General features: G+C 40.9%; 1 protein-coding gene across 4 annotated transcripts in view; it reads left to right on the top strand.

Moving 5' to 3' along the window:
• Positions 1-23,536, top strand: part of BBS9 (Bardet-Biedl syndrome 9) — a 461,674-nt gene that overhangs the window by 309,193 nt on the left and 128,945 nt on the right. The window contains exon 20 of one of the 4 annotated variants that reach the window (XM_043463235.1): positions 3,455-3,682. The exons of the other annotated variants lie outside the window; for them this stretch is intronic. Coding sequence (XP_043319170.1) covers positions 3,455-3,667 — 213 coding nt within the window. The 3' untranslated portion in view covers positions 3,668-3,682. Of the gene's footprint in view, positions 1-3,454; positions 3,683-23,536 lie in introns of those variants that run through there. 4 annotated transcript variants of the gene reach the window in all.

The raw sequence follows: 23,536 nt of genomic DNA, 5'->3' as shown, positions 1-23,536 counted from the left end.
TTCTTATTTTCTCTCTGCCTTCCATTAATTCACCATTTTATCTTCTACCTCAATTATTCCTATCTTCTGCCTCCGTTATTCTACTCTTGGTTCCCTCCAAAGTGACTTTTTTTTATTTCTTCTAGGTTCTTGTTAAACATTTCTTGCCTCTTCTCAATGCTTGTCTCCAGGTTATTTATCTGTAACTCCATTTTGTTTTCAAGATTTTGGATCATTTTTATTATCATTATTCTAAATTCTTTTTCAGGTAGATTCCCTATCTCCTCCTCTTTTGCTTGACTTGGTGGGCATTTTTCATGTTCCTTTACCTGTTGGGTATTTCTTTGCCTTTTCATCTTGTTTAGATTGCTGGGTCTGGAGTGGACTTTCTGTATTCTGGAGGTCTGTGGTTCCTTTTTATTGTGGAGGATTTACCCAGTGGGTGGGGTTAGACAATTGGCTTGTCAAGGTTTCCTGGTTAGGGAAGCTTGCGTCAGTGTTCTGGTGCGTGGAACTTGATTTCTTCTCTTTGGAGAGCAATGGAGTGTCCAGTAATGAGTTTTGAGATGGGTCTATGTGTTAGGTGTGACCTTGGGCAGCCTGTATGTTGACGTTCAGGGCTATGTTCCTGCGTTGCTGGAGAATTTGCGTGGTATGTCTTGCTCTAAAACTTATTGGCTCTTGGGTGGTGGTTGGTTTCAGTGTAGGTATGGAGGCTTTTGGATGGTCACTTATTACTTAAAGTTCCATGTAGTCAGGAGTTTTCTGGTGTTCTCAGGTTTTGGGCTTAAGTCTCCTGCCTCTGGATTTCAGTTTTATTCTTCCTGTAGTCTCAGGACTTCTCCAACTATACAGCACTGATAATAAAACTTCTAGGTTAATGGTGAAAAGATTCTCCCGTGTTAGGGACACCCAGAGAGGTTCACAGAGTTACATGAAGAAGAGGAGAGAGAGGAGGGAGATAGAGATGAGCAGGAGGAGAAAAAGGGGGCCTCAAGAGGAGAGAGACAGATCTACACAGCTGTGTGTTCCCGGCGTGGTCTCCGCAGCCCAGTCACCTACATAGATTCACAGAATTGGATTGGGAAGAGAAGGGGAAAGGAGGAAATAGAGGTGTTCTGAGGTAGAAAACAGAGAGTCAAGATTGGGAGAGAATAATCTTTGGTTTAAAAACAGGGCTTCTCTTCTTTTTTTTTTTTTTGTAAGGTTATAGTGTATTGAAAATGAAAATTAAAAAAAAAAAAAAGAAAATGAAAATTAAGCAGTAGAAGAGGAGTACTAGAGGACTTTAAAAGAAATAAGAGAAAAAGAAAAATAGAAAATAGAAGAGAAAAAGGAAGAAAAGAAAAAAGAAAAAAAAGAGAAAAAAAAATTTTTTTTTCCCTAATTAAAAAAATCGTAAAAATCTATGAAAATGAAAGTTAAGGAGTAATGGGGGAGTAATAGGAAATTTTAAAGGAAAATAAAAGAGAAAAAATAAAAAAGAAAAAATAAAAAAAGAAAAAAATATATATCTAGGAGTTTCTCTGGAGCTGTTGCGGTCAGTGTGGGTTCGGCTCAGTTTCAGATAGCTCCTCGTTCCAGCTTACGCTTCTCGATATCTACAGGCCCCTTCAGGTGTAGTCGGTGTTTTCTAGAGGGATTTTAATCTGTTGCACCAGTCCCTTCTGAAGCGGTTCCCTTTGTTTATTTGGCTTCTGTTTGCCGGTCTCTTCAGAGCCTCATTTCCGCTCTGACACAGGCAGGCGGAGGTGGACTCTTATTCAGGTAGTTAGTTCCGTCGCTCTGCGGGGAGGGGCTGGCGCCGCGGGGACGGGCTGGCGCCGCGGGGACGGGCTGGCGGCGCCGGGAGGGGCTGATGCTGCTTTCTCCGTCTGCGCTGCTCAGGCTCCCGGCTGTTCTATATGGAGCGCGCCCGCGCTGCGCGAGGTTCCAGCCCTCGGGTGTTCCACAAAAGCGCGGAACGAAAAGCTGCGCCTGCTCTCTGTGCCTTCCCCGTCAGAGCGGTCCAGGCAGCCAGGGGCTTGGTGGGCGCACTCTCCCCAGGTGTGGCGCGCCCACTCCCTTCCGCGGACCCAGTCTCAGTTTCCGTTGGCGCCAGTCGGGTGCGCGCGCCTTCCGCCCTCCGCGTCCCCAGCCCCAGTCCCCGCCCGCGCCGGTCGGGTGCCTGTGCTCTGTGTCTCGCCGCGACCTTCCCCTCCCCCCTGCCTCCTGCCTCCGGCGGGGCTGGGCCAGTCCGCAGCCTGCGAGCTCTTCTCTGGACTTTCTCGGTCCCTTTGTTCTGCGAACGGCCGGCAGTGTGTTCGGGCCGGTTAATTTTCTCTCTCTCTTTTGCTCTCCCACAGTTCAAGTTGGCAACTCACAGAAGCTCCCTCCGATTGTCCTCAGGGCACTCAGGCCCGGACCCTACCCCAAGCAATGCTGCCTAAGACTCCCTTCCCGGGACGGATCTCCGTCCTTAGCTCTTTTGTCTCACTTTTTATCTTTTATATTTTGTCCTACCTCCTTTCGAAGAGAATGGGCTGCTTTTCTGGGCGCCTGATGACCTCAGCTAGTGATCAGAAGTTGTTTTGTGAAGTTTGCTCTGCGTTCAGTTATTCTTTTGATGAATTTGTAGGAGAGAAAGTGGTCTCCCCGTCCTACTCCTCCGCCATCTTGGCTCCTCCGTCCATGAGTCCACTTTTATCTGAAAAATTACTACTTTCTCTTGGGTGGGAAGGAAAAGGTAAACAGCACCACACAAATCAGCAGCAATGATGGGAAGCTCCAATGCATACACACCAAATTTGAGGGTTATTGACCCTCAAAGAAGGTAGGCATTGAAGATGGCGTGATCACTTATATTTGTCTGGTTAGCTTGATGTTTATCAGATTTCTATCGTTAACCTAGGTCTGGTTAGAGTTATAAATTGCTTTCACCTGAATTGGTCCTTGTCCAGTTTTCACACTATGTAAATATAGGCAGAAATAAAAAGAAAATTTTCCTAAGAAATATCTTTGAAAACTAAGGAAGTCTGTTGGAAACATAAAGTGTTTCTGGCATCTTATATGTCATGTATGAAAAGTTAATGGAATTGGTTTTCGTGACTGGCTTATGGAATTGGTCTCATTATTATATTGTCACACCTTGTATGTGGGTAAATGGGTAGATCGTATACTCATTTCTGTGAAAAATTATGACCACTTTGTGGAAGAACTGGCAGTATTATCAAGAATTTATGAATTGGAGTATGATTTTGGTAAAACTGGACTTTGTCTTCAGCCAAATGCTTTAATGACCTAACCTTTCAGTCTCTTAACTGTTCACCAGAATTATTTGATTTTTGTTTGATAAAAAGATGGAGATGGGAAATGAGAGTTGCTTGCCATTTTATCTGCTGGTTCATAAAAAGAAAAGTGGAAAATTTCATCTGTGCATATTTTGAGTCTCAGCTAGTGGAGGACTAGTTTTGTCACTGATTTCTCTTAAATCCAGACATCCTGTCTTCCATGCCCCTCACTTCCATTCTGGGATCCCATGGATTATCCTGGAGAAGGAAATGGCAACCCATTCCAGTATTATTGCCTGGAAAATTCCGTGGAAAGAGGAGCCTGGCCGGCTACAGTGCATGAGTTGCTGAGAGTTGGACACGACCGAGTACGTGTGCATACATACATATTATCCATACCTTTGGACTCCATGCTTTAAATAATGTCTCTCAGGAATATTAAGTCATTTTTATATATTTTTATTAATACTACATAGAATGACATATAAACATTTTTTGATCAGTGTGAAATAATCTTTATTGCTACAAAGAGACAATATTTTACTCAACTTTGGAAGCCCATATTATACATAAATGTGCATGTTACATCATTTAAAAAATGTTGAAAATAGCTGTTGATTCTCCATTTTGACCTTTAAGGAGTTCACTTTGGAGGCATTTTCTTATAGTCCTGTTAGCAAGCACTGACCTTTTAATCAAGCCAAATGGGGTACACAAGACATCAGACTTCTATAGGAACATGGATTTTAACTTTTTAAAAGTGATTTCACTAGAGGCTAGTTTAGGGCAACAAAGTAAATGCCTGAGAAAAGAAGTCTTCAGCAGAGGTTTATGAGTTACCAAAACAAAGAGTTCAAACTGTGCTCACCAAAAGTGAAGCAGTTAAAAAATTAGAGAAGGTGTTTAAATTGATGAGCTGTTTGAGTTGGTCTTCTGACCTCTGAAGTGACCTTTTGCATTACCTCCTCGGGTTAGAAAGATAATTAACTTTCCTCTTCTCTTCCCCTAAGGCAATCCTGGCCAGAATTTCAGCTGGTCCTTTTGAAGGGTAATATCATGGTGCAGTGCATTGGTTTAGGATGTAACCTTGCTTATCTGCATATCAGTGGGACCACTGAAATAGAGATGGCCACTGCTGTTCCTGCCTTTGGATGGGGGCTTGGGGAGGTACCTCCTCAAATCCAAACCAGTCTGCCCCTCGATAGCTTCTGATAGCAGGAAGATCATTCTATTCTGCCCAAACTTTTTTTTTTCATTGTCAGTTTTAGAGAACAATGACTCTATTATTCAAGGGGATAAAAATGAAATACATTGTTTGAAAGTGGTTCGATTAATATATGATAGTTATTTTATATGATGAAGATTTTTAAAAGTTTATCCTATTTTTCAACATGTTTAGCTGCTGTCTTATCTTCATAGCACTTCTGGAGTTGCAGTAATAAACAGCTTAATCAGGTCTCATAAATTTGTTGTATACTGCTAAGGACTTTAATTGGAAATATAATAAGTCCTTTAAGTAAGGACTAGTCATTATAGAAAGCTGATTTGTGACAGCTAAGTGTTCGCATTATACTAAAGTGAAATATAAACACTCCTTTGTAACTTGCATGTCATTATAACACACAGATGTCTTGGCTCCAAGAACACGTGTATTAAATGAGTGCTGGCTTGGATTTATGCCAGGGTCATGGCTTAGTGATCTTAAGTAAGAGCCCAGAACATCCCATGATGGGAGGTCAAGCTAACTGCCTTTTTGTTAAAAGAATTCTACTCTGTGTGTGGAGTCTGTAACTTGTTGAGAGTGGATGCTCAGATCAGTCTATTCTCATACAATCTTCAACTAAAGACTACAACATATTTTAAAATCTCTTAACAACTAAAGAGAAAGCCTTTTCAGTACATGAAGACTTTAAGATATAAGTTGAAAATCTTGCAGAAGACTCTTGCTTTAGGGCAAATAGTGGCTGGCTTAGTTGCTTTAAGAACTGCTGCATTTTCCACAGTTTTTAGTTATATGGGGAAACTGAGAGTATAGAGAACATCTTTTTCTGTGTTTAAATAAATTGTGTATGTGTTGGGAGTAAGTGAATGGAAAGAGGGAAGGGAAGAAGAGGAGCAAGGCTGTATGGTAGGGCAGGTCCACTAGGTCATTTTGAATTTTGGTGAATCGGGTCTCTATTGGAAATAATCATGTAAAGATGTACATTCTGTAGGAGGAAGCATGAGCCTGGGTTTTAAGGCTGTAAAGCATCAACTGACCAATTGCTGAATGCAAATACCAGTAGAGATTGACTTGTGCTGATATTACTATTAACACTATTGTTATTTTAGATAGTGATCTGATTATAGAACTTGTATAATTGTTGAGTGGTCTGTCCATAATTGTCCACCTCCTCCCACCCACCCCCAAGCCCCTGCGAACCTTCAGTTCAGTTTAGTCACTCAGTCGTGTCTGACTACTTGTGACCCCATGGACTGCAGCATGCCAGACCTCCCTGTCTATCACCAACTTGCGAGTTTACACAAACTCATGTACACTGAGTCGGTGATGCCATCCAACCATCTCTTCCTCTGTCGTCCCCTTCTCCTCCCACCTTCAATCTTTCCTAGCATCAGGGTCTTTTCCAATGAGTCAGTTCTTCGAATCAGGTGGCCAAAGTATTAGAGTTTCAGCTTCTGCAACAGTCCTTCCAGTGAATATTCAGTACTGATCTCCTTTAGGATGGACTGGTTGTATCTCCTTGCAGTCCAAAGGACTCTCAAGAGTCTTCTCCAATACCATAGTTCAAAAGCATCAATTCTTTGGTGCTCAGCTTTCCTTATATTCCAACTCTCACATCCATGCATGACTACTGGAAAAACCATAGCCTTGACGAGATGGACCTTAGTTGGCAAAGTAATGTCTCTGCTTTTTAATATGCTGTCTAGCTTGGTCATAACTTTTCTTTCCAGGAGTAAGCATCTTTTAATTTCATGGCTGCAGTCACCATCTGCAGTGATTTTGGTGCCCCCCAAAATAAAGTCTGCCACTGTTTCTACTGTTTCCCCATCTATTTGCCATGAAGTGATTGGACCAGATGCCATGATCTTAGTTTTCTGAATGTTGAGCTTTAAACCAACTTTTTCACTCTCCTCTTTCACATTCATCAAGAGGCTCTTTAGTTTTTCTTCGCTTTCTGTCGTACGTATGGTGTCATCTGCGTATCTGAGGCTGTTGATATTTCTCCCGGCAATGTTGATTCCAGCTTGTTCTTCATCCAACCCAGCGTTTCTCATGATGTGTTCTGAGTATAAGTTAAATAAGCAGGGTGGCAATACACAGCCTTGATGTACTCCTTTTCCTATTTGGAACCAATCCAGTTGTTCCATGTCCAGTTTTAACTGTTGCTTCCTGACCTGCATACAGATTTCTCAAGAGGCAGATCAGGTGGTTGGTATTCCCATCTTTTTCAGAATTTTCCACAGTTTGTGGTGATCAACACAGTCAAAGGCTTTGGCATAGTCAATAAAGCAGAAATAGATGTTTTTCTGGAACTCTTTTGAGTGGTCTTCCCATAATCCTCCACCTCCACCCACCCACCTCACCCTGCCCACCACAGTCTTCTTATACTCAGCAGTGGCCACAGGACTAGAAATAGTCAGTTTTCATTCCAATCCCAAAGAAAGGCAATGCCAAAGAATGCTCAAACTACCGCACAATTGCACTCATCTCACATGCTAGTAAAGTGATGCTTACAATTCTCCAAGCCAGGCTTCAGCAATACGTGAATCGTGAACTTCCAGATGTTGAACCTGGTTTTAGAAAAGGCAGAGGAACCAGAAATCAAATTGCCAACATCTGCTGGATCAGCAAAAAAGCAAGAGAGTTCCAGAAAAACATGTATTTCTGCTTTATTGACTATGCAAAGCTTTTGAATGTGTGGATCACAATAAACTGTGGAAAATTCGGAAAGAAACGGGAATACCAGACCACCTGACCTGCCTCTTGAGAAACATGTATGCAGGTCAGGAAGCAATAGTTAGAACTGGACATGGAACAACAGACTGGTTCCAAATAGGAAACGGAGTACGTCAAGGCTGTATATTGTCACCCTGCTTATTTAACTTATATGCAGAGTACATCATAAGAAACGCTGGGCTGGAAGAAGAACAAGCTGGAATCAAGATTGCCGGGAGAAATATTAATAACCTCAGATATGAAGATGGCACCACGCTTATGGCTGAAAGTGAAGAAGAACTACAGAGCCTCTTGATGAAAGTGAAAGAGGAGAGTGAAAAAGTTGGCTTAAAACTCAACATTCAGAAAACTAAGATCATGGCATCCAGTCCCATCACTTCATGGCAAATAGATGGGGAAACAGTGGAAACAGTGAGAGACTTTTTTTTCAGGGGCTCCAAAATCACTGCAGATGGTGATTGCAGCCATGAAATTAAAAGATGCTTACTCCTTGGAAGGAAAATTATGACCAAGCTAGACAGCATATTAAAAAGCAAAGACATTACTTTGTCAACAAAGGTCCGTCTAGTCACGGCTATGGTTTTTCCAGTGGTCATGTGTGAATGTGAGAGTTGGACTATAAAGAAAGCTGAGCACAGAAGAACTGATGCTTTTGAACTGTGGTGTTGGAGAAAACTCTTGAGAGTCCCTTGGAGAGCAAGGAGATCCAACCAGTCCATCCTAAAGGAGATCAGTACTGAATATTCATTGGAAGGACTGTTGCAGAAGCTGAAACTCCAATACTTTGCCCACCTGATGCAAAGAACTGACTCATTGGAAAAGACCCTGATTCTGGGAAAGATTGAAGGCGGGAGGAAAAGGGGACGACAGAGGATGAGATGGTTGGATGGCATCACTGACTCAATGTGCACGAGTTTGAGTAAACTCTGGGAGTTGGTGATGGACAGGGAGGCCTGGCGTGCTGCATCCATGGAGTCGTAAAGAGTCAGACCCGACTGAGCGACTGAACTGAACTGAACTGACCAGGTTGAGAAGCTGAGGCATCAAAAACTTAAGTTGTTATCATACAATGGAATGCTCCCTGTTTACCAAATTTCTCATCATTTGGTGAAACTATTTTTACCCATCTAAGTGGTGTTAATATATTTTGAAGCAGATAATGTTTAATTGTATCATTATTCTTTTAAACAATACCTAGGAAATACAACCTCAAAGTTAAATGTATTCAATGTGAGAGTGGGTCTTTAAGGATACAGTTTGTCATTATTGTTGTTTAGTTGCTAAGTCATGTCTGACTATTTTGCAACCCCATGAACTGTAGCCCGCCAGGCTCCTCTATCCATGGGGTTTTCCAGGCAAGAAAACAGAAGTGGGTTGCCATTTCCTTCTCCAAGGGATCTTCTTGACCCAGGGGTGAAACTTGCACCTCCTGCCTTGCTTGGCAGGTGGATTCTTGACCACTGAGCCACCTGGAAAGTCCCTGGGATATAGTTGCTTGACAGCAGCAACAGCAATAACAGCAATTCATCATGTGATAGAGACAATCACAATACTTTATAAGTGAATACTGGAGGCCCTGAAAAGTCAGTCCTTGTGAACAAGAGAAAAATTTCTGTGAACCAGAAGTTCCTGTCTTCCTGTGTCTGCCATTAGGGTACAGTTCAGAATCCACAGAATTGCCAGTTGGTTAATATCTTGATATTGAATATTATATTCAAGTGCCACCTGATGCAAAGAACTGACTCATGAGAAAAGCCCGTGATGCTGGGAAAGATTGAAGGCAGCAGAAGAAGGGCATGACAGAGGATGAAATGGTTGGATGGCCTCACTGACTCGGTGGACATGAGTTTGAGCTAGCCCCAGGAGTTGGTGATGGACAGGGAAGCCTGGCGTGCTGTAGTCCATGGGGTCGCAAAGAGTCAGACATGACTGAATGACTGAACTAACCTGTTAATATTTCATTAACAAGTTTTAATGATCAATAATGAAATTAAGTGTTAAGGCTATCTTCTTGAAAGGGCTCAAAATTCTCCTCCAATGTTCGCTGTCATAACTGTTACCATATCAAACCTCATGCTTGTGCTCAGTTGCTCCATTTGTGTCCAGCTCTTTGCAGCTCTGTGGACTCTAGCTCACCAGACTCCTCTGTCCGTCCAATGTTCCCAGCAAGAATACTGGGTTGGGTTGCCATGCCCTCCTCCAGGGGACCTTTACAACCTAAGGGCCAAACTTGCTTCTCCTGCATCTCCTGCATTGCAGGTGGATTGCTTACCGCTGGGGGAAGATATCAGATCTAAAACCAGGCACATGTCATGTATCAAGTACCTGTTCAGTAGCACAATCATCTTTGATAAACACCCTATCTCAAGGAATATTAAGGTCTTCATTTAAGCTTTATTTGATATAGAAATGAGGTGTCTGGCCAAGAAAAGGCAGAAAATGTTTAAACGAGAAAGTGGCTTAATCCCTGCCTTCTTCTTTCTTGTACTTCTCTTATCCCATCAAAGAGATGATCCCACATTTTCCAGGATCAGTCATTTCCTCTCTGCTATTGGAGTGAGTGGTGAGGAATACCAGTGGGACGACTTGGACTGCTTGCCTTTCCATTCCCTTGGTGTGAAGCCCACTCATCCCCAGATAGGATCTGGTGTTGAGCACAGCAGAAGTCTTCCAGCTGGCATCCAGACAAGGCCCGAACATGTGGAGAACAGATTTAGTCTGAGTTGACTTTGAGACTCATTTCACCCTACATTAGGCCAAAGGTGGCAAACCCTGCTCTCAGGGGAAGATTGCTTACTAGTTTAGAAAAAAAAAAAAAAAAGAAAAGAAAAAAAGAAAGCTAAGCATAAGCAGTGAAGAATCCAATGAATTTATAAGATAAGTAAAGAAGCATGGCAGATTATCAAAGACGAGGATCAAACCTTAGAAGCATCCATCCCCAACACATGCAAGTATCTTTAGGATTGTGTTTCTTACACATTATCATGGAGAAAGATAAAGCAAAACAAAGATTGCTAAAGATGTGCAAGAAGAGACAAACCAGGACATTCCGCTTTATTCCTAGTTGGCACTTTTCTCCGTTCACTTCTAGGCCAGATGGTCACAGACTGATATGATGAGAGGTCTGAGATCCACAATTAATTACTAAAGCTGCAGGGAAGCAGTCATAGTGGACCTTCACAAAGGGAAGATAGTCAAGTCAGGCATGGTATTTCAACCTCATTACAATTAGCATATTCAATGCTTAGTAAATAATAATCACAAATAAAATAAATTTCCAGTAGTCATGGCTTGAGTTGTCTCTGAGTATTATCCTGTCATTTTCTAAAATTTGCCTCTAGAAAATTTAGATCTGATTTGAATGGTCATTAGAAGGTTAGTCATCTAATTGTTTCCCAAAAGACTTCCCTATAAGTATTTTCCTGAACTTGCTACCACATATATTTAAGGTTTGGGGCCTTCTTGGTGGCTCTGTAGTAGAGAAGCTGCCTGCCAATGCAGGAGACACAGGTTTAATACCTGGGCTGGAAAGATCCCCTGGAGAAGGAAATGGCAACCCAATCTTGTATTCTTGCCTGGGCAATCCCATAGACAGAGGATCCTGGTGGTCTATAATCCAGGGGCAGGGAGGAGGGTCACAAAAGAGTTGGATATGACCTAGCAACTAAACAACAACAAATATTTAGTGCTGTTTTACATAATTGTACCATTGATCTGCCAATATTTTTGTTGATGCTAGTGGAATGATTAGCAGCCAGTCTGATATGGTCACTGTGGGTCATGGGTCTATTACAGAATTTCTATGAGTTTTAAACCACTGCTGACTTTGGGTAATTTTTGTCTTGTCCTCCATTCAGTTCAGTCTCTCAGTTGTGTCTGACTCTTTGCAACCCCATGGACTGCAGCACATCAGGCTTCCCAGTCCATCACCAACTCCCGGAGCTTGCTCAAACTCATTTCCATTGAGTCAGTGATGCCGTTCAACCATCTCATCCCTTCTTGTCTCTTTCTCCTCCTGCCTTCAATCTTGCCCAGCATCAGGGTCTTTTCTAATGAATCAGTTCTTTGCATCAGGTGGCCAAAGTATTGGAGTTTCAGCTTCAGCATCAGTCCTTCCAGTGAATATTCAGGACTGATTTCCTTTAGGATGGACTGCTTGGATCTCCTTGCAGTCCAAGGGACTCTCAAGAGTCTTCTCCCACACTACAATTCAAAAGCATGAATTCTTTGGCATTCAGCTTTCTTTGTAGTCCAACCCTCACATCCATACATGACTATTGGTAAAACCATAGCTTTGACTAGACGGACCTTTGTTGGCAAAGTAATGTATCTGCTTGTTAATATGCTGTCTAGGTTGGTCATAGCTTTTCTTCCAAGGAGCAAGTGTCTTTTTATTTTATGGCTACGGTCAGCATCTGCAGTGATTTTGGAGTCCAGGAAAAAAAAGCCTCTCACTGTTTCCATTGTTTCCCCATCTATTTGCCATGAAGGGATGGGACCAGATGCCATGATCTTTGTTTTTTGAATGTTGAGTTTTAAGCAAGCTTTTTCATCTCCTCTTTCACTTTAATCAAAAGGCTCTTTAGTTCCTCTTTGCTTTCGGCCATAAGGATGGTGTCATTTGCATATCTGAGATTATTGATATTTCTCTACATACAGTAACTTTTGCCCTAGATACGATACATACATTATTTTTGGAAATTTCAAAAAAAATTAGAAAATCATAGCTGATTTTAATGAAGAAGGAAAGATGGGTATATGTTATTCAGGGACCTTAGGTTGTCTGCATGGTGTCTAGCACCCTTTTCTTACTAGCAGAACTTTTAAGTTCTTTATGTGGGGGTTGAGGAAAGAAGTAGTGGGCAAAGTTTTACTGGTACCTAGTTAAAAAACTCTCCAGTTTCTAGGCTCTCTTTCAGCTCAGAGTGACATGTTCCATAGATCTGACCAGTGAGATGGAAGTGGACAGCCTCCTGCTTTCTTTGATGTTCCATCATGCCGATTCCTGGCTGCCAGATTTCTGCCCTGATGGCCATGATAGCTGCAACATTGCCTGCCATATGGGAAAGCAAGGCCTTCCTCTGATCGGTGTGTGTGCCAGTTCCAGACTGTTTCTTTGGCCTCCAAATGTCCTGACTTCAGCTCTGCTCAGACCTTCAGATACTTCCCCAGCTCAGGCCTCTCTCTCTTCTTTGTTTCCTAGATTTTCTGGTTCTGATACACATTTTCTTGGACACGGGTTGACTTTTCATAGTGAGATGCAGTCTGACTGCCTTCTTTTTGTCTTGGCAGTTTTCCATTTTAAGGGCTCTGGTATACAGTCTCTCCTTTGCTATTATGAGGGCAACAAAGGGTCAGGGCTCAGAACCATTGCTCTAGAGTCAGACTGACCTGGTTTTGAATTTGGGGAGCTACTTAATCTCCTTGTTCCTTGATTTTTGAGCTGCAAAATGAGAATGATAGTTTCAATCTCATGATATTGTTGTAAGAATTAAATGAGGTAAACTTGTAAGGCAATTGGCCCGACCGTGATCATGATCAGTTGATCAGCCACTCAGTCGTGTCCGACTCTTTGCAAGCCCATGGACTGTAGCCTGCCGGGCTCCTCTGTCCATGGGGTTCTCCAAGCAGGAATGCTAAAGTGGGTTGCTCTTCCCTTTTCCAGGGGATCTTCCCGACACATGGATCGAACCTGTGTCTCTTATGTCTCCTGCATTAGCAGGCAGGGTCTTTACCACTAGTGCCACCTGGCGTATGGCAAGCACTCAGTAAAGTTGAAATGATTTTTATATGATGGTGCTGATTGTTATGCTAAGCCAAAACAGATACTGCACAGAGTTATTTTCTTCCTTCTAAAATGTAGGAATCTACGTTTGATCATGCAGTATAAGAACTGGTACCAAATGAACAAGTCAAAAAGCCCTGTGGGGCAGAACACGTACTAGTCTGTCTCAGTGCTGTCTCTCTAGTATCTGGTAGCATAGGGCCTGCTACAGAATAAGAAGAAAAGTAGTGTACATTCAGTGAACATTTAGTTTGTATCAGTCTGTTTGAAGTGTTTTACATGTTTTAACTCCTTTTCTTTCAAAGAAGAGTGGGTTAGGCTTTATTATTATCCCCATTTATAGATGAACTAAAATCCAGAGAATTTAACCATCCAACTCAAGGTTACAGATTTCAACTGACCAAGCAGAATTCTAGTAGTCCAGGACCAGATTTCCACTGCTTTTCAATAACTATTCATTGGGTGCATGAGAGAAGGAAGGGAAGGAGAAAAGGAAGAAATCCTGTATCTTAACGCCTTGTATTTGAGGTTGGTTGAATATGCTGTACAACTGGGTTCTGCCACTACTTTAGCAACGGGTATCAGTCCTGAATGATTGACCTTGAGGAGAACCGTAATATACTATTTATTGCCTGGAGTTTCTGGAAGGTAGCAGTAAAGGAGGGGTACGTGAATCCCCACCCACAGCAAATAGATCACTAACAGAATAGTGCTGGTTATAGACAGTTTGCAGCTTATGGGCAGATTGGTTTTCCAGAATGTGTAATTTTACTTTTTGAAACTCAGCAAGCTTCACCAGAAAGTAGCTAAGTTATACAATAGGGTAGCCGGAACAGTTACAGGGTCTAGAGCCTGGAGAGGCCCTGGGGGCTGGGTGGAGAAAGGCTTCAATGACAGGAAGCCAATAGTGAGGAGTTAGAATGGCCACAAGTTTTACTGTTCTTAAGAAGTTTACTATTTTTGAAAAATCCCTAATGGTTTAATTAGTAAGATTTTTATATCATTGGAGGACATAGCATGTGTCTGTGTAAGAATGCAGGTATTTTTCAGGACATATTTCTCTCTATGTAGTCTGAGATAAAATATATTTAAGATGAATTAAACAAATCCATTCAACTGTGTTTGTTATGCCTGTCTCCTTTTTATCATAGGAATTAAGCAAATAAATTATATTGTACTTTCTTGTTGTTGTTGTTGTTTAGTCACTCAGGCATGCCCAACTCTTTGCGACCCCATAGACTGTAGCCCACCAGGTTCCTCAGACCATTGGATTCTCCATGCAAGAATACTGGAGTGGGTTATTAGAATTGAGTTTATTTCCCAGTTTTCTCCTTCTACAATAACACTCTGTCTTTCTGAAATTTAGCTTCATTTTCCCTCACCAAGAAGCATAGTCCTTTGAATAATCAAAATAATGTTCACAAAGTCCCTGTCCTTTACTTATAGCAAAGCCCTGTTCATCCTCATTTCAAACTTTGCCCTTCATCAATGTCTAACCTTAGAAAACTTATCCAGCTCACTGGTGCCTCAGTGTTCTGATTTCTCTAGTGGGGGTAGTATCTTCCTTCTAAGGTTGATTGCATTTTCAATGAGATAAAGAGCACCAACTCTGAATATAATTCATGGAACATACTAAGCATTCAGTAAGTGGTATTTATGCTAAATATTATTTAAAACAATACAGGTTTACCGTTTCATGTAGACAGAGTAAATTATGCGGTGAAAAGGTTATTGTAGGAAGATACTCCAGCAACTGTGGGAAGTAACAACTGATTGTGTGGTTTGAAGAAAGAAGACAGACACTATAAAATTAGATATAAGAGAAACAATTGTGCAGTAGTTATAGTCGTGTAGTATAGGATCAAAAGAGCTTTCCACCTCTCCATAATTTCTTCCAGCTGAATAAATGTACAGCTGAATATAGCAGTTGATGTTCATAATAGGGACTTCTTTGAGTCATCAGGAAAAGATTAAATTATATGAAGCGCACTCCATTTAAGAAGGCAGTGGGGTTGGAACACAATTTAGAAAGGTTTTCCTTCAAAATAGTGCCTTTCTTTTCTTTTTTTTTTTTTTTTAACTGATGGCTCTGCAACCCTCAGTCTATGTAAAAATCCCTGATGTCCCATATGAACATGGAAAGTACTGGAAATCCAGCTAGATCTCAGTAGTTCTGGAGTAAGAATGGAGGTGCCATTAGCAGGACATGCTTTTCAGATGATGTAGTATTCTGGAGGATTTATATCCTCTGACACCTCTCACAGAACAGCTAAGCCAGAGGGAAGAAGGGGTGAAGTGACCTTTGCTAGGCTGACAGTGCCAGCCTGGATCTAAAAGCATGTTACTCTGGACTTAAGCAGGACTTCAGAGCCTTTTTTGCTCTTCACTGACAGTCAGGGTTGCCCGTGACCCCTTCGTCCTTGCTCTGCCTTGGAGGCAGTATTGTATAGTGGTTAAGAGCATGAGCTTTGAGATCTACCAGTTAGGGGTTTAGGGATGCTTTTGACTGTAATTGAAACCCAGCTCAGACTGGCTTAACCAATAGGGCAATGCATGGGTCCGTATAACTGAAAGTCCAGAGGATTCAGGGTTGTCTGTCCAGTGGCTTCCATTCTGTTGCCCAGTGTGATTCAGTGGTTTTGCCTTCCTCTGTGTTTCAGTCTTTTCTTCAGGCTGGTAATGGTGAGATGTCCACAGCAGTGCCGGGCATGTGACATCTGGAGGCTTGAGTTCCTCAGGAAGCATCCAGCAGACTTTTCCTTGTCTCTTTGGCCCATAAGGGAGCATCTACTCATTTTGGAAGCAATCTCTGATGCTGGAGGAATGTTAAATATTGAATGGCTTAGTCCAGGTGCCTGAATCAGTCATTGCCAGGAGGGATGGAATTATCATGATTGGTTTAGACAAATCATGATTTACCTCTAGAACTGAGTTGGACCACCTAAATCACAACAGTTGCTACACTGTTGGGGAATAGGTATTGAGGATAACACAGTATTCTTTCTAGATTCACACAGGACTTGTTCCCAAGTTTCAGCTCTTTCATTTGCTAGCTGTAGGCCTCAGGCTAACATTGTAGGGCCTGAGGGAAGAATACAAATGAAGGCTCACATATCATATGTCAAAACATTTTTAAAAGTTATAACTCAAGCCAGCTTCTTCTCCCTTGACAAATTTCCTTTTGTACTGATGTGGGAAGTCATGCTTGAATTTGAATTCTTGGATACTTCAGAGTTCTGCCCTAGAACATGGTTACATAAGGAGAGTAGGCCCTAGGCTTGCTGTGTCCATAGGCTCCCTGCTTCTCTCTTGCACTGAGAGTGTCGACATGCCAGCCCACAGTCCGTGCTGTTTCTTTCCCATGCAGAAGTCCACCCCTTGTCTTTTTGGGCCTAGGTGTGTGGGCATGTGACACCTGCTATATAGTCAGTCCTGGGAAAGGATTTGGGAAAGAAGCCTTAGAGGTGAACTTAGGGAAGTTTGCACAGAGAATTCTGAGCTAATCAGAAAATGTCCAGATGAAGAAACACATGACTCTTGGTTGATACATACCCTTGACCTTACTGTACCTTTGGAGAGAAGTATAGAAAGGAAGGGCTTCCCAGGTGGCGCTAGTGGTAAAGAACCCATCTGTCAATGCAGGACATGTAAGAGATGAGGGTTTGATCCCTGGGTCAGGAAGATCCTCTGGAGGAGGGCATGGCAACCCGCTCCAGTATTCTTGCCTAGAGAATCCCATGGATAGAGGAACAGGGAGGGCTACAGTTCATAGACTCGCAAAGAGTCAGACATGACTGAAGCAACTTAGCACGCATGCACACTCATAGAAAAGAAAGCCCCATTCTGACCTTTCAAAACTCAGGACCCAGGGTAAAGGCTCATCTTCCTGGTATAAAGGCAATTCTGATGAGCTACGAGACCACAGGCAAGTGACAATTCGTCTCCTCAAACATCACTTTGTCTTTAAAATTGGATAGTGGTGCCTTTGGATATAATGCTGTTGATGGATATAATGGGAAGGAACATAAAATACACAACAGCACAGCTTTGACTGTCAGGAAACTTCTGTTTCTGATGAAACAAGGAAGAGGTTCAAGACCGCAACTGCCCTCCATAATTTTTCAGGAAAATTTTCCACGTAAAATCTACTGCTGAACAGATGATTTGTTCAGACTTCAAAGAAAGTCAATTTACTAAACCAGAAAGAAATTTTCAATAAATTAGCCCCCTTCTTTTTTTCTACTTCAGAGTATTTCCTTCTTGTCCCACCTCTATCCAAGGCAGTTTGATAAAGTTACTCTTGATTTTCCGAGACTTTATTTCAGCAGACTCATCCCCCTAGTGATAATTAATAGATTCCCATGACGTTTAAATTAAAAAGCCATAGAAAACTTTCAGTGGTTAAAAAACACCTCCGTGTGGTGTAGCAACTGGATGTTGACAAGGCAGTATCTGAATGGGGCTCCAGCTAACATAAGGTGAGATTCACAGGGGACTGTAAGAAAAATCTTTTATTCTGTTTTAACAGAGCCATTAGTGATAAGCAGTTGCTTATTTGGTATATGCCCAGTAGTGGGATTGCTAGGTTGTATGGTAGTTTTATTCCTAGTGTTTTAAGGAATTTCCATACTGTTCCTGGTGGCTCAGATGGTGAAGAATCTGCCTGCAGTGCAGGAGATCTGGGTTCGATCCTTGGGTTGGGAAGATCCCCTGGAGAAGGAAATGGCTACCCACTCTAGTATTCTTGCCTGGGAAATTCCCTGGACAGAGGAGCCTGAAAGGCTTTAGTCCATGGGATTGTAGAGTCAGACACAACTAAGTGACCATCACTTTCACTTTCATACTCTTCTCCTTAGTGATTGTATCAATTTGCATTCCCACCAACAATGTAACAGGGTATCCTTTTCTCCACACCCTCTCCAGCATTTATTGTTGGCTTTTTGATGATGGTCATTCTGACTGGTGTGAGATAATACCTCATTATAGTTTTGATTTGCATTTCTCTAACAGTGAGTAATGTTGAGCGTCTTTTCATGTATTTATTAGCCGTCTGGATGTCTTCTTTGGAGAAATGTCTATTTAGGTCTTCCGCCCATTTTCTGATTGGGTTGTTTGTTTTTATGATATTGAGCTGTACAAACAAGTCACACTGTTAATTGGTAGGGAGACATAAGTAGGACTGAGGCTTGGTTTCCATGGTACATGGTGAGAGAATGTGTGTGTGTTAGCTCCTAAGAGGGAGCCCTACGTCCACTCCAGAACTATTTTAAAGCTAGTCTTTTGGGAGACAGATTAGGATTTATCCTTTTGTCCTCTTCTCTGGCTTCTGTGGGCCTCTTCAGAAGTTGTTTACACAGAGGGTCATCTTTCTGAAAAGCTTATGGAACACACTGATTAATGAGTCACAAAAGTAATTAGCTTTGTACTTCTGAGAGTCATTGGCAAGGGGCCACATATTTTCCTAAGGTACAAGAAGAAAATCAGAAATGAAATAAATTAGCCTATGCTTGCTCAGAGGAGTTTTTATCTCCATAAAACTAGTCTTATTGATGCACTTTGAGAAATGGGTGGAAGGGGCTTTTTTCTGGCTTGCCCTGAGGATAAGATTTTAAGGCTTTCTCTTGACCAAAGACTAAGAATTCATGAATGTTGGCTACTGTTACTGTTTTAATAAGCGCTTCTACTATAGTTAATCAATGAAAGATGTTGTGATACTCATTTCCATATATTATGAGATCTGATGTTTTCTGAAACTTAGTTGTTGATGGAATAAGATATAATTTTTATACTTAAAATGTTTCATAGAATATACAGAAAATATGTGTCTTAGGAAAATCTTTTACAGTTTTTTTTTTAGCAAGCTGATAATTTCAAACTCAAAATCAGTTTGTCTGGAAATGTGGAAGATTTATCTATGGAAAAACCCAGATAAAGATACCTCTGAAAAGAGTATTATTTAAAGACCCTAATATCTCGATTTAGAGTTTAAAAATACAATTTGTTTTCTTTGACAACTTTTAGCCAATGCTCTTAAAATATCCCTTCCATAAATTACCCAATCATTTTGCCAAATAGTTGCCATTTATAGATCAATAAAAGTCCAAAGAGGTTAAGTAAGTTGTCAAAATAACATACCAAGTCACAGAATCAGAAGATTCAAGGCTTTTAGTTTCTTGTCTTTTGCTCTTAGACAGTTAGCTAGTTCTCCCCTGAGCTCAGCACAAGATAATTTAAATGGGCTTCCAGGTGTACTCTGTAAAAGGGACAGTTGTCTGGCCTGGATGGATCTGTGCTTTTTATTTTTCTGAATTACATTTGTTATAGAAAATTTCCGGTTTTGGCTAAACTGTTTATGTCCCTCTTTATCTAAGAAAGATTGTAAAACTCAGCTGAAGAATGGGTGAATGGAACACATCTGTAAAGTTGATTTTCTGAATGAGAGAAAAAATGAAACATAAACTTCTTTTACCTTTTGAAAACTTAGCTCTCAGAACATTATGTCAGTGCACCTGTTTATTCATTTGATTCATAAGTTTCTTCCTTGAGAACACCTCACATCAGTGTATACTTAGATTTGCCCTTAAGGTTCTAGTTCAGTTTAAGAATTTCTAGAATTAGCTTACCATTTTGGAGAAAGTATTCAAATTAACTATCCTGTACCCATTTATCTTTGTGAAAAACCCTTCTGTTCTTGTAGGCTAGACTAAGTAACAAGAAGCCAAGGCTTGTAGCTAATTGTCTAGAACACAGGATTAGAAACCCAATTCTGACAGAAGCCAAATGAGTTACACTGAATTTGGCACAGGGTGTAAAAGAAACTGGCCTCTGTTAATGACATGTTCTTGTTCATAAACAGGTGTTTGCCCAAGGGGAGTATACTTGCACTTCTTTGCAAATGTTATGGAAGAGTGGTTCACTGGAATAGGTGAACATTTCTCAATTTCACACCCTGAATATATTATGGCAATTCTTTTAGTGCTGTGAGTTCAGTGTGCTTTCGCCGGCAGCCGAAGAGATGGGATTCCAGAAACTGTAGCCCCCTCCTTATTTGCTCTTTCTGCATTGCACTGAAAGGCTGTTGTCCCTGTTCTTAATTAAAATGCTCTTCAACCCAGTGTCTTTGAAAGACAGCTTTTGTGAAGTGTGTCAAGCACTCAGGCTTTTTTTCTTTTTTTACCATGGGCTTTTTAGCAGCAGTGGAAATGAAGTTAGGGGATCGAGAGAATAGTCATTAAAAAGGCCTTATTGCTGATTGCTGAGGGGGAAAGAAGAGGAGAAATGTTAAAGAAGAAAAAACAAATTATTTTCCTAGCAAAATCCCTCTTCCTCTTACTATATTGGCTCTTTAAAAACTAGCCAGAATCTCACAGTGTTATTTGATCAGTTTGTATAACCATCAAGTGTTATTTAGTTCATAATTTTGAAAGTTTCTCTAGAGTGTGGTTCTCAATGAAGGGAGGGAATTTTGATTCCTTTCCCACCCCCAACCCTGAGACACTGGGCAGATTTTTGATTGTCACATGGGGAGAAAGGGATGGTGCTCTTGGCATCTAGTGCATAGAGGCCAGGGATGCTGCTAAGCTTCCTTCAGTGCGCAGGACCATCCACCACAGAAGCATGGACCCATGATGTCAATAGAGCTGATGAAGAGAAATGCTGCTCTAGATGAAAGAACTGGCCTATCTCTGTAAATTCATAGCCAGTTTTTGCAAGCAAATATTCAAAAATATCCCAGTCCAGATAGTGAAGGCATTGAGCTGTTGTTGTTGTTTTTTTTTCCCTCCAGCACTGCATTCCTTCCTGACACTGCAAGATGTTCCAAGCTCATCTTGTATATTTCCTACCCTAACCTAGAATCAGTTTTTCCTCCAAGGAGTCCATGTTCTTTTATTGGAGAGTGTTAATAGTAGTATTAGAAAATCAAGTCTGAGTGTTAAGTGTGCTCATTGGTTCTGGGGTTTTAAACTCAATAAACTTGTTTTATTCATGGAGTAAATTTTTCAACCTTGTTCTTGACCATATATATGAGTGTACTTTAAAAAATACTTTTCAAAAAAAAAAAAACTTTTGATGTTTGAACTTAGGTAGAACATTCAAATTACTCAGTTCAGTTCAGTCACTCAGTCGTGTCCGACTCTTTGCAACCCATGAACCGCAGCACGCCAGGCCTCCCTGTCCATCACCAACTCCTGGAGTTTACCCAAACCCATGTCCATTGAGTCGGTGATGCCATCCAACCATCTTATCCTCTGTCGTCCCCTTCTCCTCCTGCCCTCAATCTTTCGCAGAATCAGGGTCTTTTCCAGTGAGTCAGCTCTTCACATCAGGTGGCCAAAGTATTGGAGTTTCAGCTTCAACATCAGTCCTTCCAATGAACACCTAGGACTGATCTCCTTTAGGATGGACTGGTTGGATCTCCTTGCAGTCCAAGGGACTCTCAAGAGTCTTCTCCAACACCACAGTTCAAAAGCATCAATTCTTCGGCACTCAGCGTTCTTGATAGTCCAGCTCTCACATCCGTACATGACTACTGGAAAAACCATAGCCTTGACTAGATGGACCTTTGTTGGCAAAGTAATATCTCTGCTTTTTAATATGCTGTCTAGGTTGGTCATAACTTTCCTTCCAAGGAGTAAGAGTCTTTTAATTTCATGGCTGCAATCACCATCTGCAGTGATTTTAGAGCCCAGAAAAATAAAGTCAGCCACTGTTTCCACTGTTTCCCCATCTATTTGCCATGAAGTGATGGGACCAGATGCCATGATCTTAGTTTTCTGAATGTTGAGCTTTAAGCCAACTTTTTCACTCTCCTCTTTCACTTTCATCAAGAGGCTCTTTAGTTCTTCTTCCCTTTCTGCCATAAGGGTGGTGTCATCTGCATGTCGGAGGTTACTGATATTTCTCCTGACAAATTAGTCAGGAAATATTGAAATTTGAAATGATGTTTTTATAAAAACCTCTAATAATGTGATTTGTAAAATGTGTTTTTCCTCTTATAATGATGGCATTTGAGACTACTGTTGCTTTCAGTCAACTTTGTTGTTGAATGCTCACCACAGAATAGTTTCATTTCATAGCCTCTTACAGCTGGAAGGCGTTTGGTCCTGTCCTGTCTACCTACATGCAGTTTGTTCTGAAGTGTGTGAGAATCTGCCTAATGGTAAACCTTGGTATAAGATTTCTATTATGATTAAGTTAGATTTATTTGATAGTCTTTATTTTTTTATTAGTCAGTGTTCATATCTTTGTGGAAATTTAAGGTTTAAATACTCCTAACATGATTTCCAAAATTTCCTGGCTTTACCTTTAACTGCTTGCTTATTTTAAAAAGCTGTTTTCTGTACTCATATTGATCTATATAACTCGTCAGAGTTTTCTCTTTAAGCGTCATCACTGACTTTGGAAACATTTCACATACAGGTAAAACAGAGCAATGGAATTTAAAAAAAATTATTTTTACTTAAACGTTTAATTCGTACGTATTGAGAGAACTCTGAGATTTTTGTTGTTGTTGTTCAGTTGCCAAGCCATGTCCTACTCTTCACAACCCCATAGAATGCAGCACACCAGGCTTCCCTGTCCTTCACTATCTCCCAGAGTTTGCTCAAACTCATGTCCATTGAGTCAGTGATGCCATCCAACCGTCTCATCCTTTGCTGCCTTCTCCTTTTGCCTTCAATCTTTCTCAGCATCAGGGTCTTTTCCAATGAGTTGGCTCTTCACATCAGGTGGCCAAACTATTGGAATTTCAGTTTCAGCATCAGTCCTTCCAATGAATCTTCAAGATTGGGCTCCTCTGTCTGTGGGATTATCCAGGCAAAAATATTGGAGTGGGTAGCCATTCCCTCCCCCATGGGATCTTCCCAACCCAGGGATTGAACCTGGATCTCCTATATTGAGAGAGATTCTTTACCGTCTGAACCACCAGGCAATTAATTTAGAGAGATTTATTTAAACACAAGTTTTATAATTTATCACACTTAAATATGCATATAAAGAAAATATAAACCACATAAATTGTTTAAGGTATTTGAAAAATTTTTTTACATTCAGAGTCTGTTTGGGATCACTTTTAAACTTAAGAGTTGTCAGTATCTGTATTTTTCCAAATAATATTGTCCTCAGTGTTATCAGAAGTTTTGTTGATGTAGCATTATTAAAGAATGATTTGAAATGAAATTCACATAATATAAAATTAACCATTTTAAAGTGAACAATTCATTGGAATTTTAGTATGTTCAGAGTGGTTTAATCATCATTGCTCTCTAATGCCTCCAGATTTCTGTCACTCCATACCTATTAAGGCATTTCTCCCATTTTACCTTCCCCATTGCTCCTGGTAAACTGCTAATCTGAGTTCTGTCTCTATGGATTTATCTATTCTGGATATTTTATATAAAAAGGATCGTACAATATGTGACATTTTGTGTCTGGCTTCTTTCACTTAGCATAATATTTTGGATGTTCATCCACATTGCAGCATGTGCTAGTACTTTGTACCTTTTTATGAGTAATATTCTGTTGTATAGGTATGTCAGTTTGTTT

This window comes from Cervus canadensis, chromosome 3, assembly GCF_019320065.1.
Source record: "Cervus canadensis isolate Bull #8, Minnesota chromosome 3, ASM1932006v1, whole genome shotgun sequence".
Lineage (NCBI taxonomy): Eukaryota > Metazoa > Chordata > Mammalia > Artiodactyla > Cervidae > Cervus > Cervus canadensis.
Note: the sequence above shows the minus strand (reverse complement) of the source record. Positions and strands in the feature narration are given on the sequence as shown.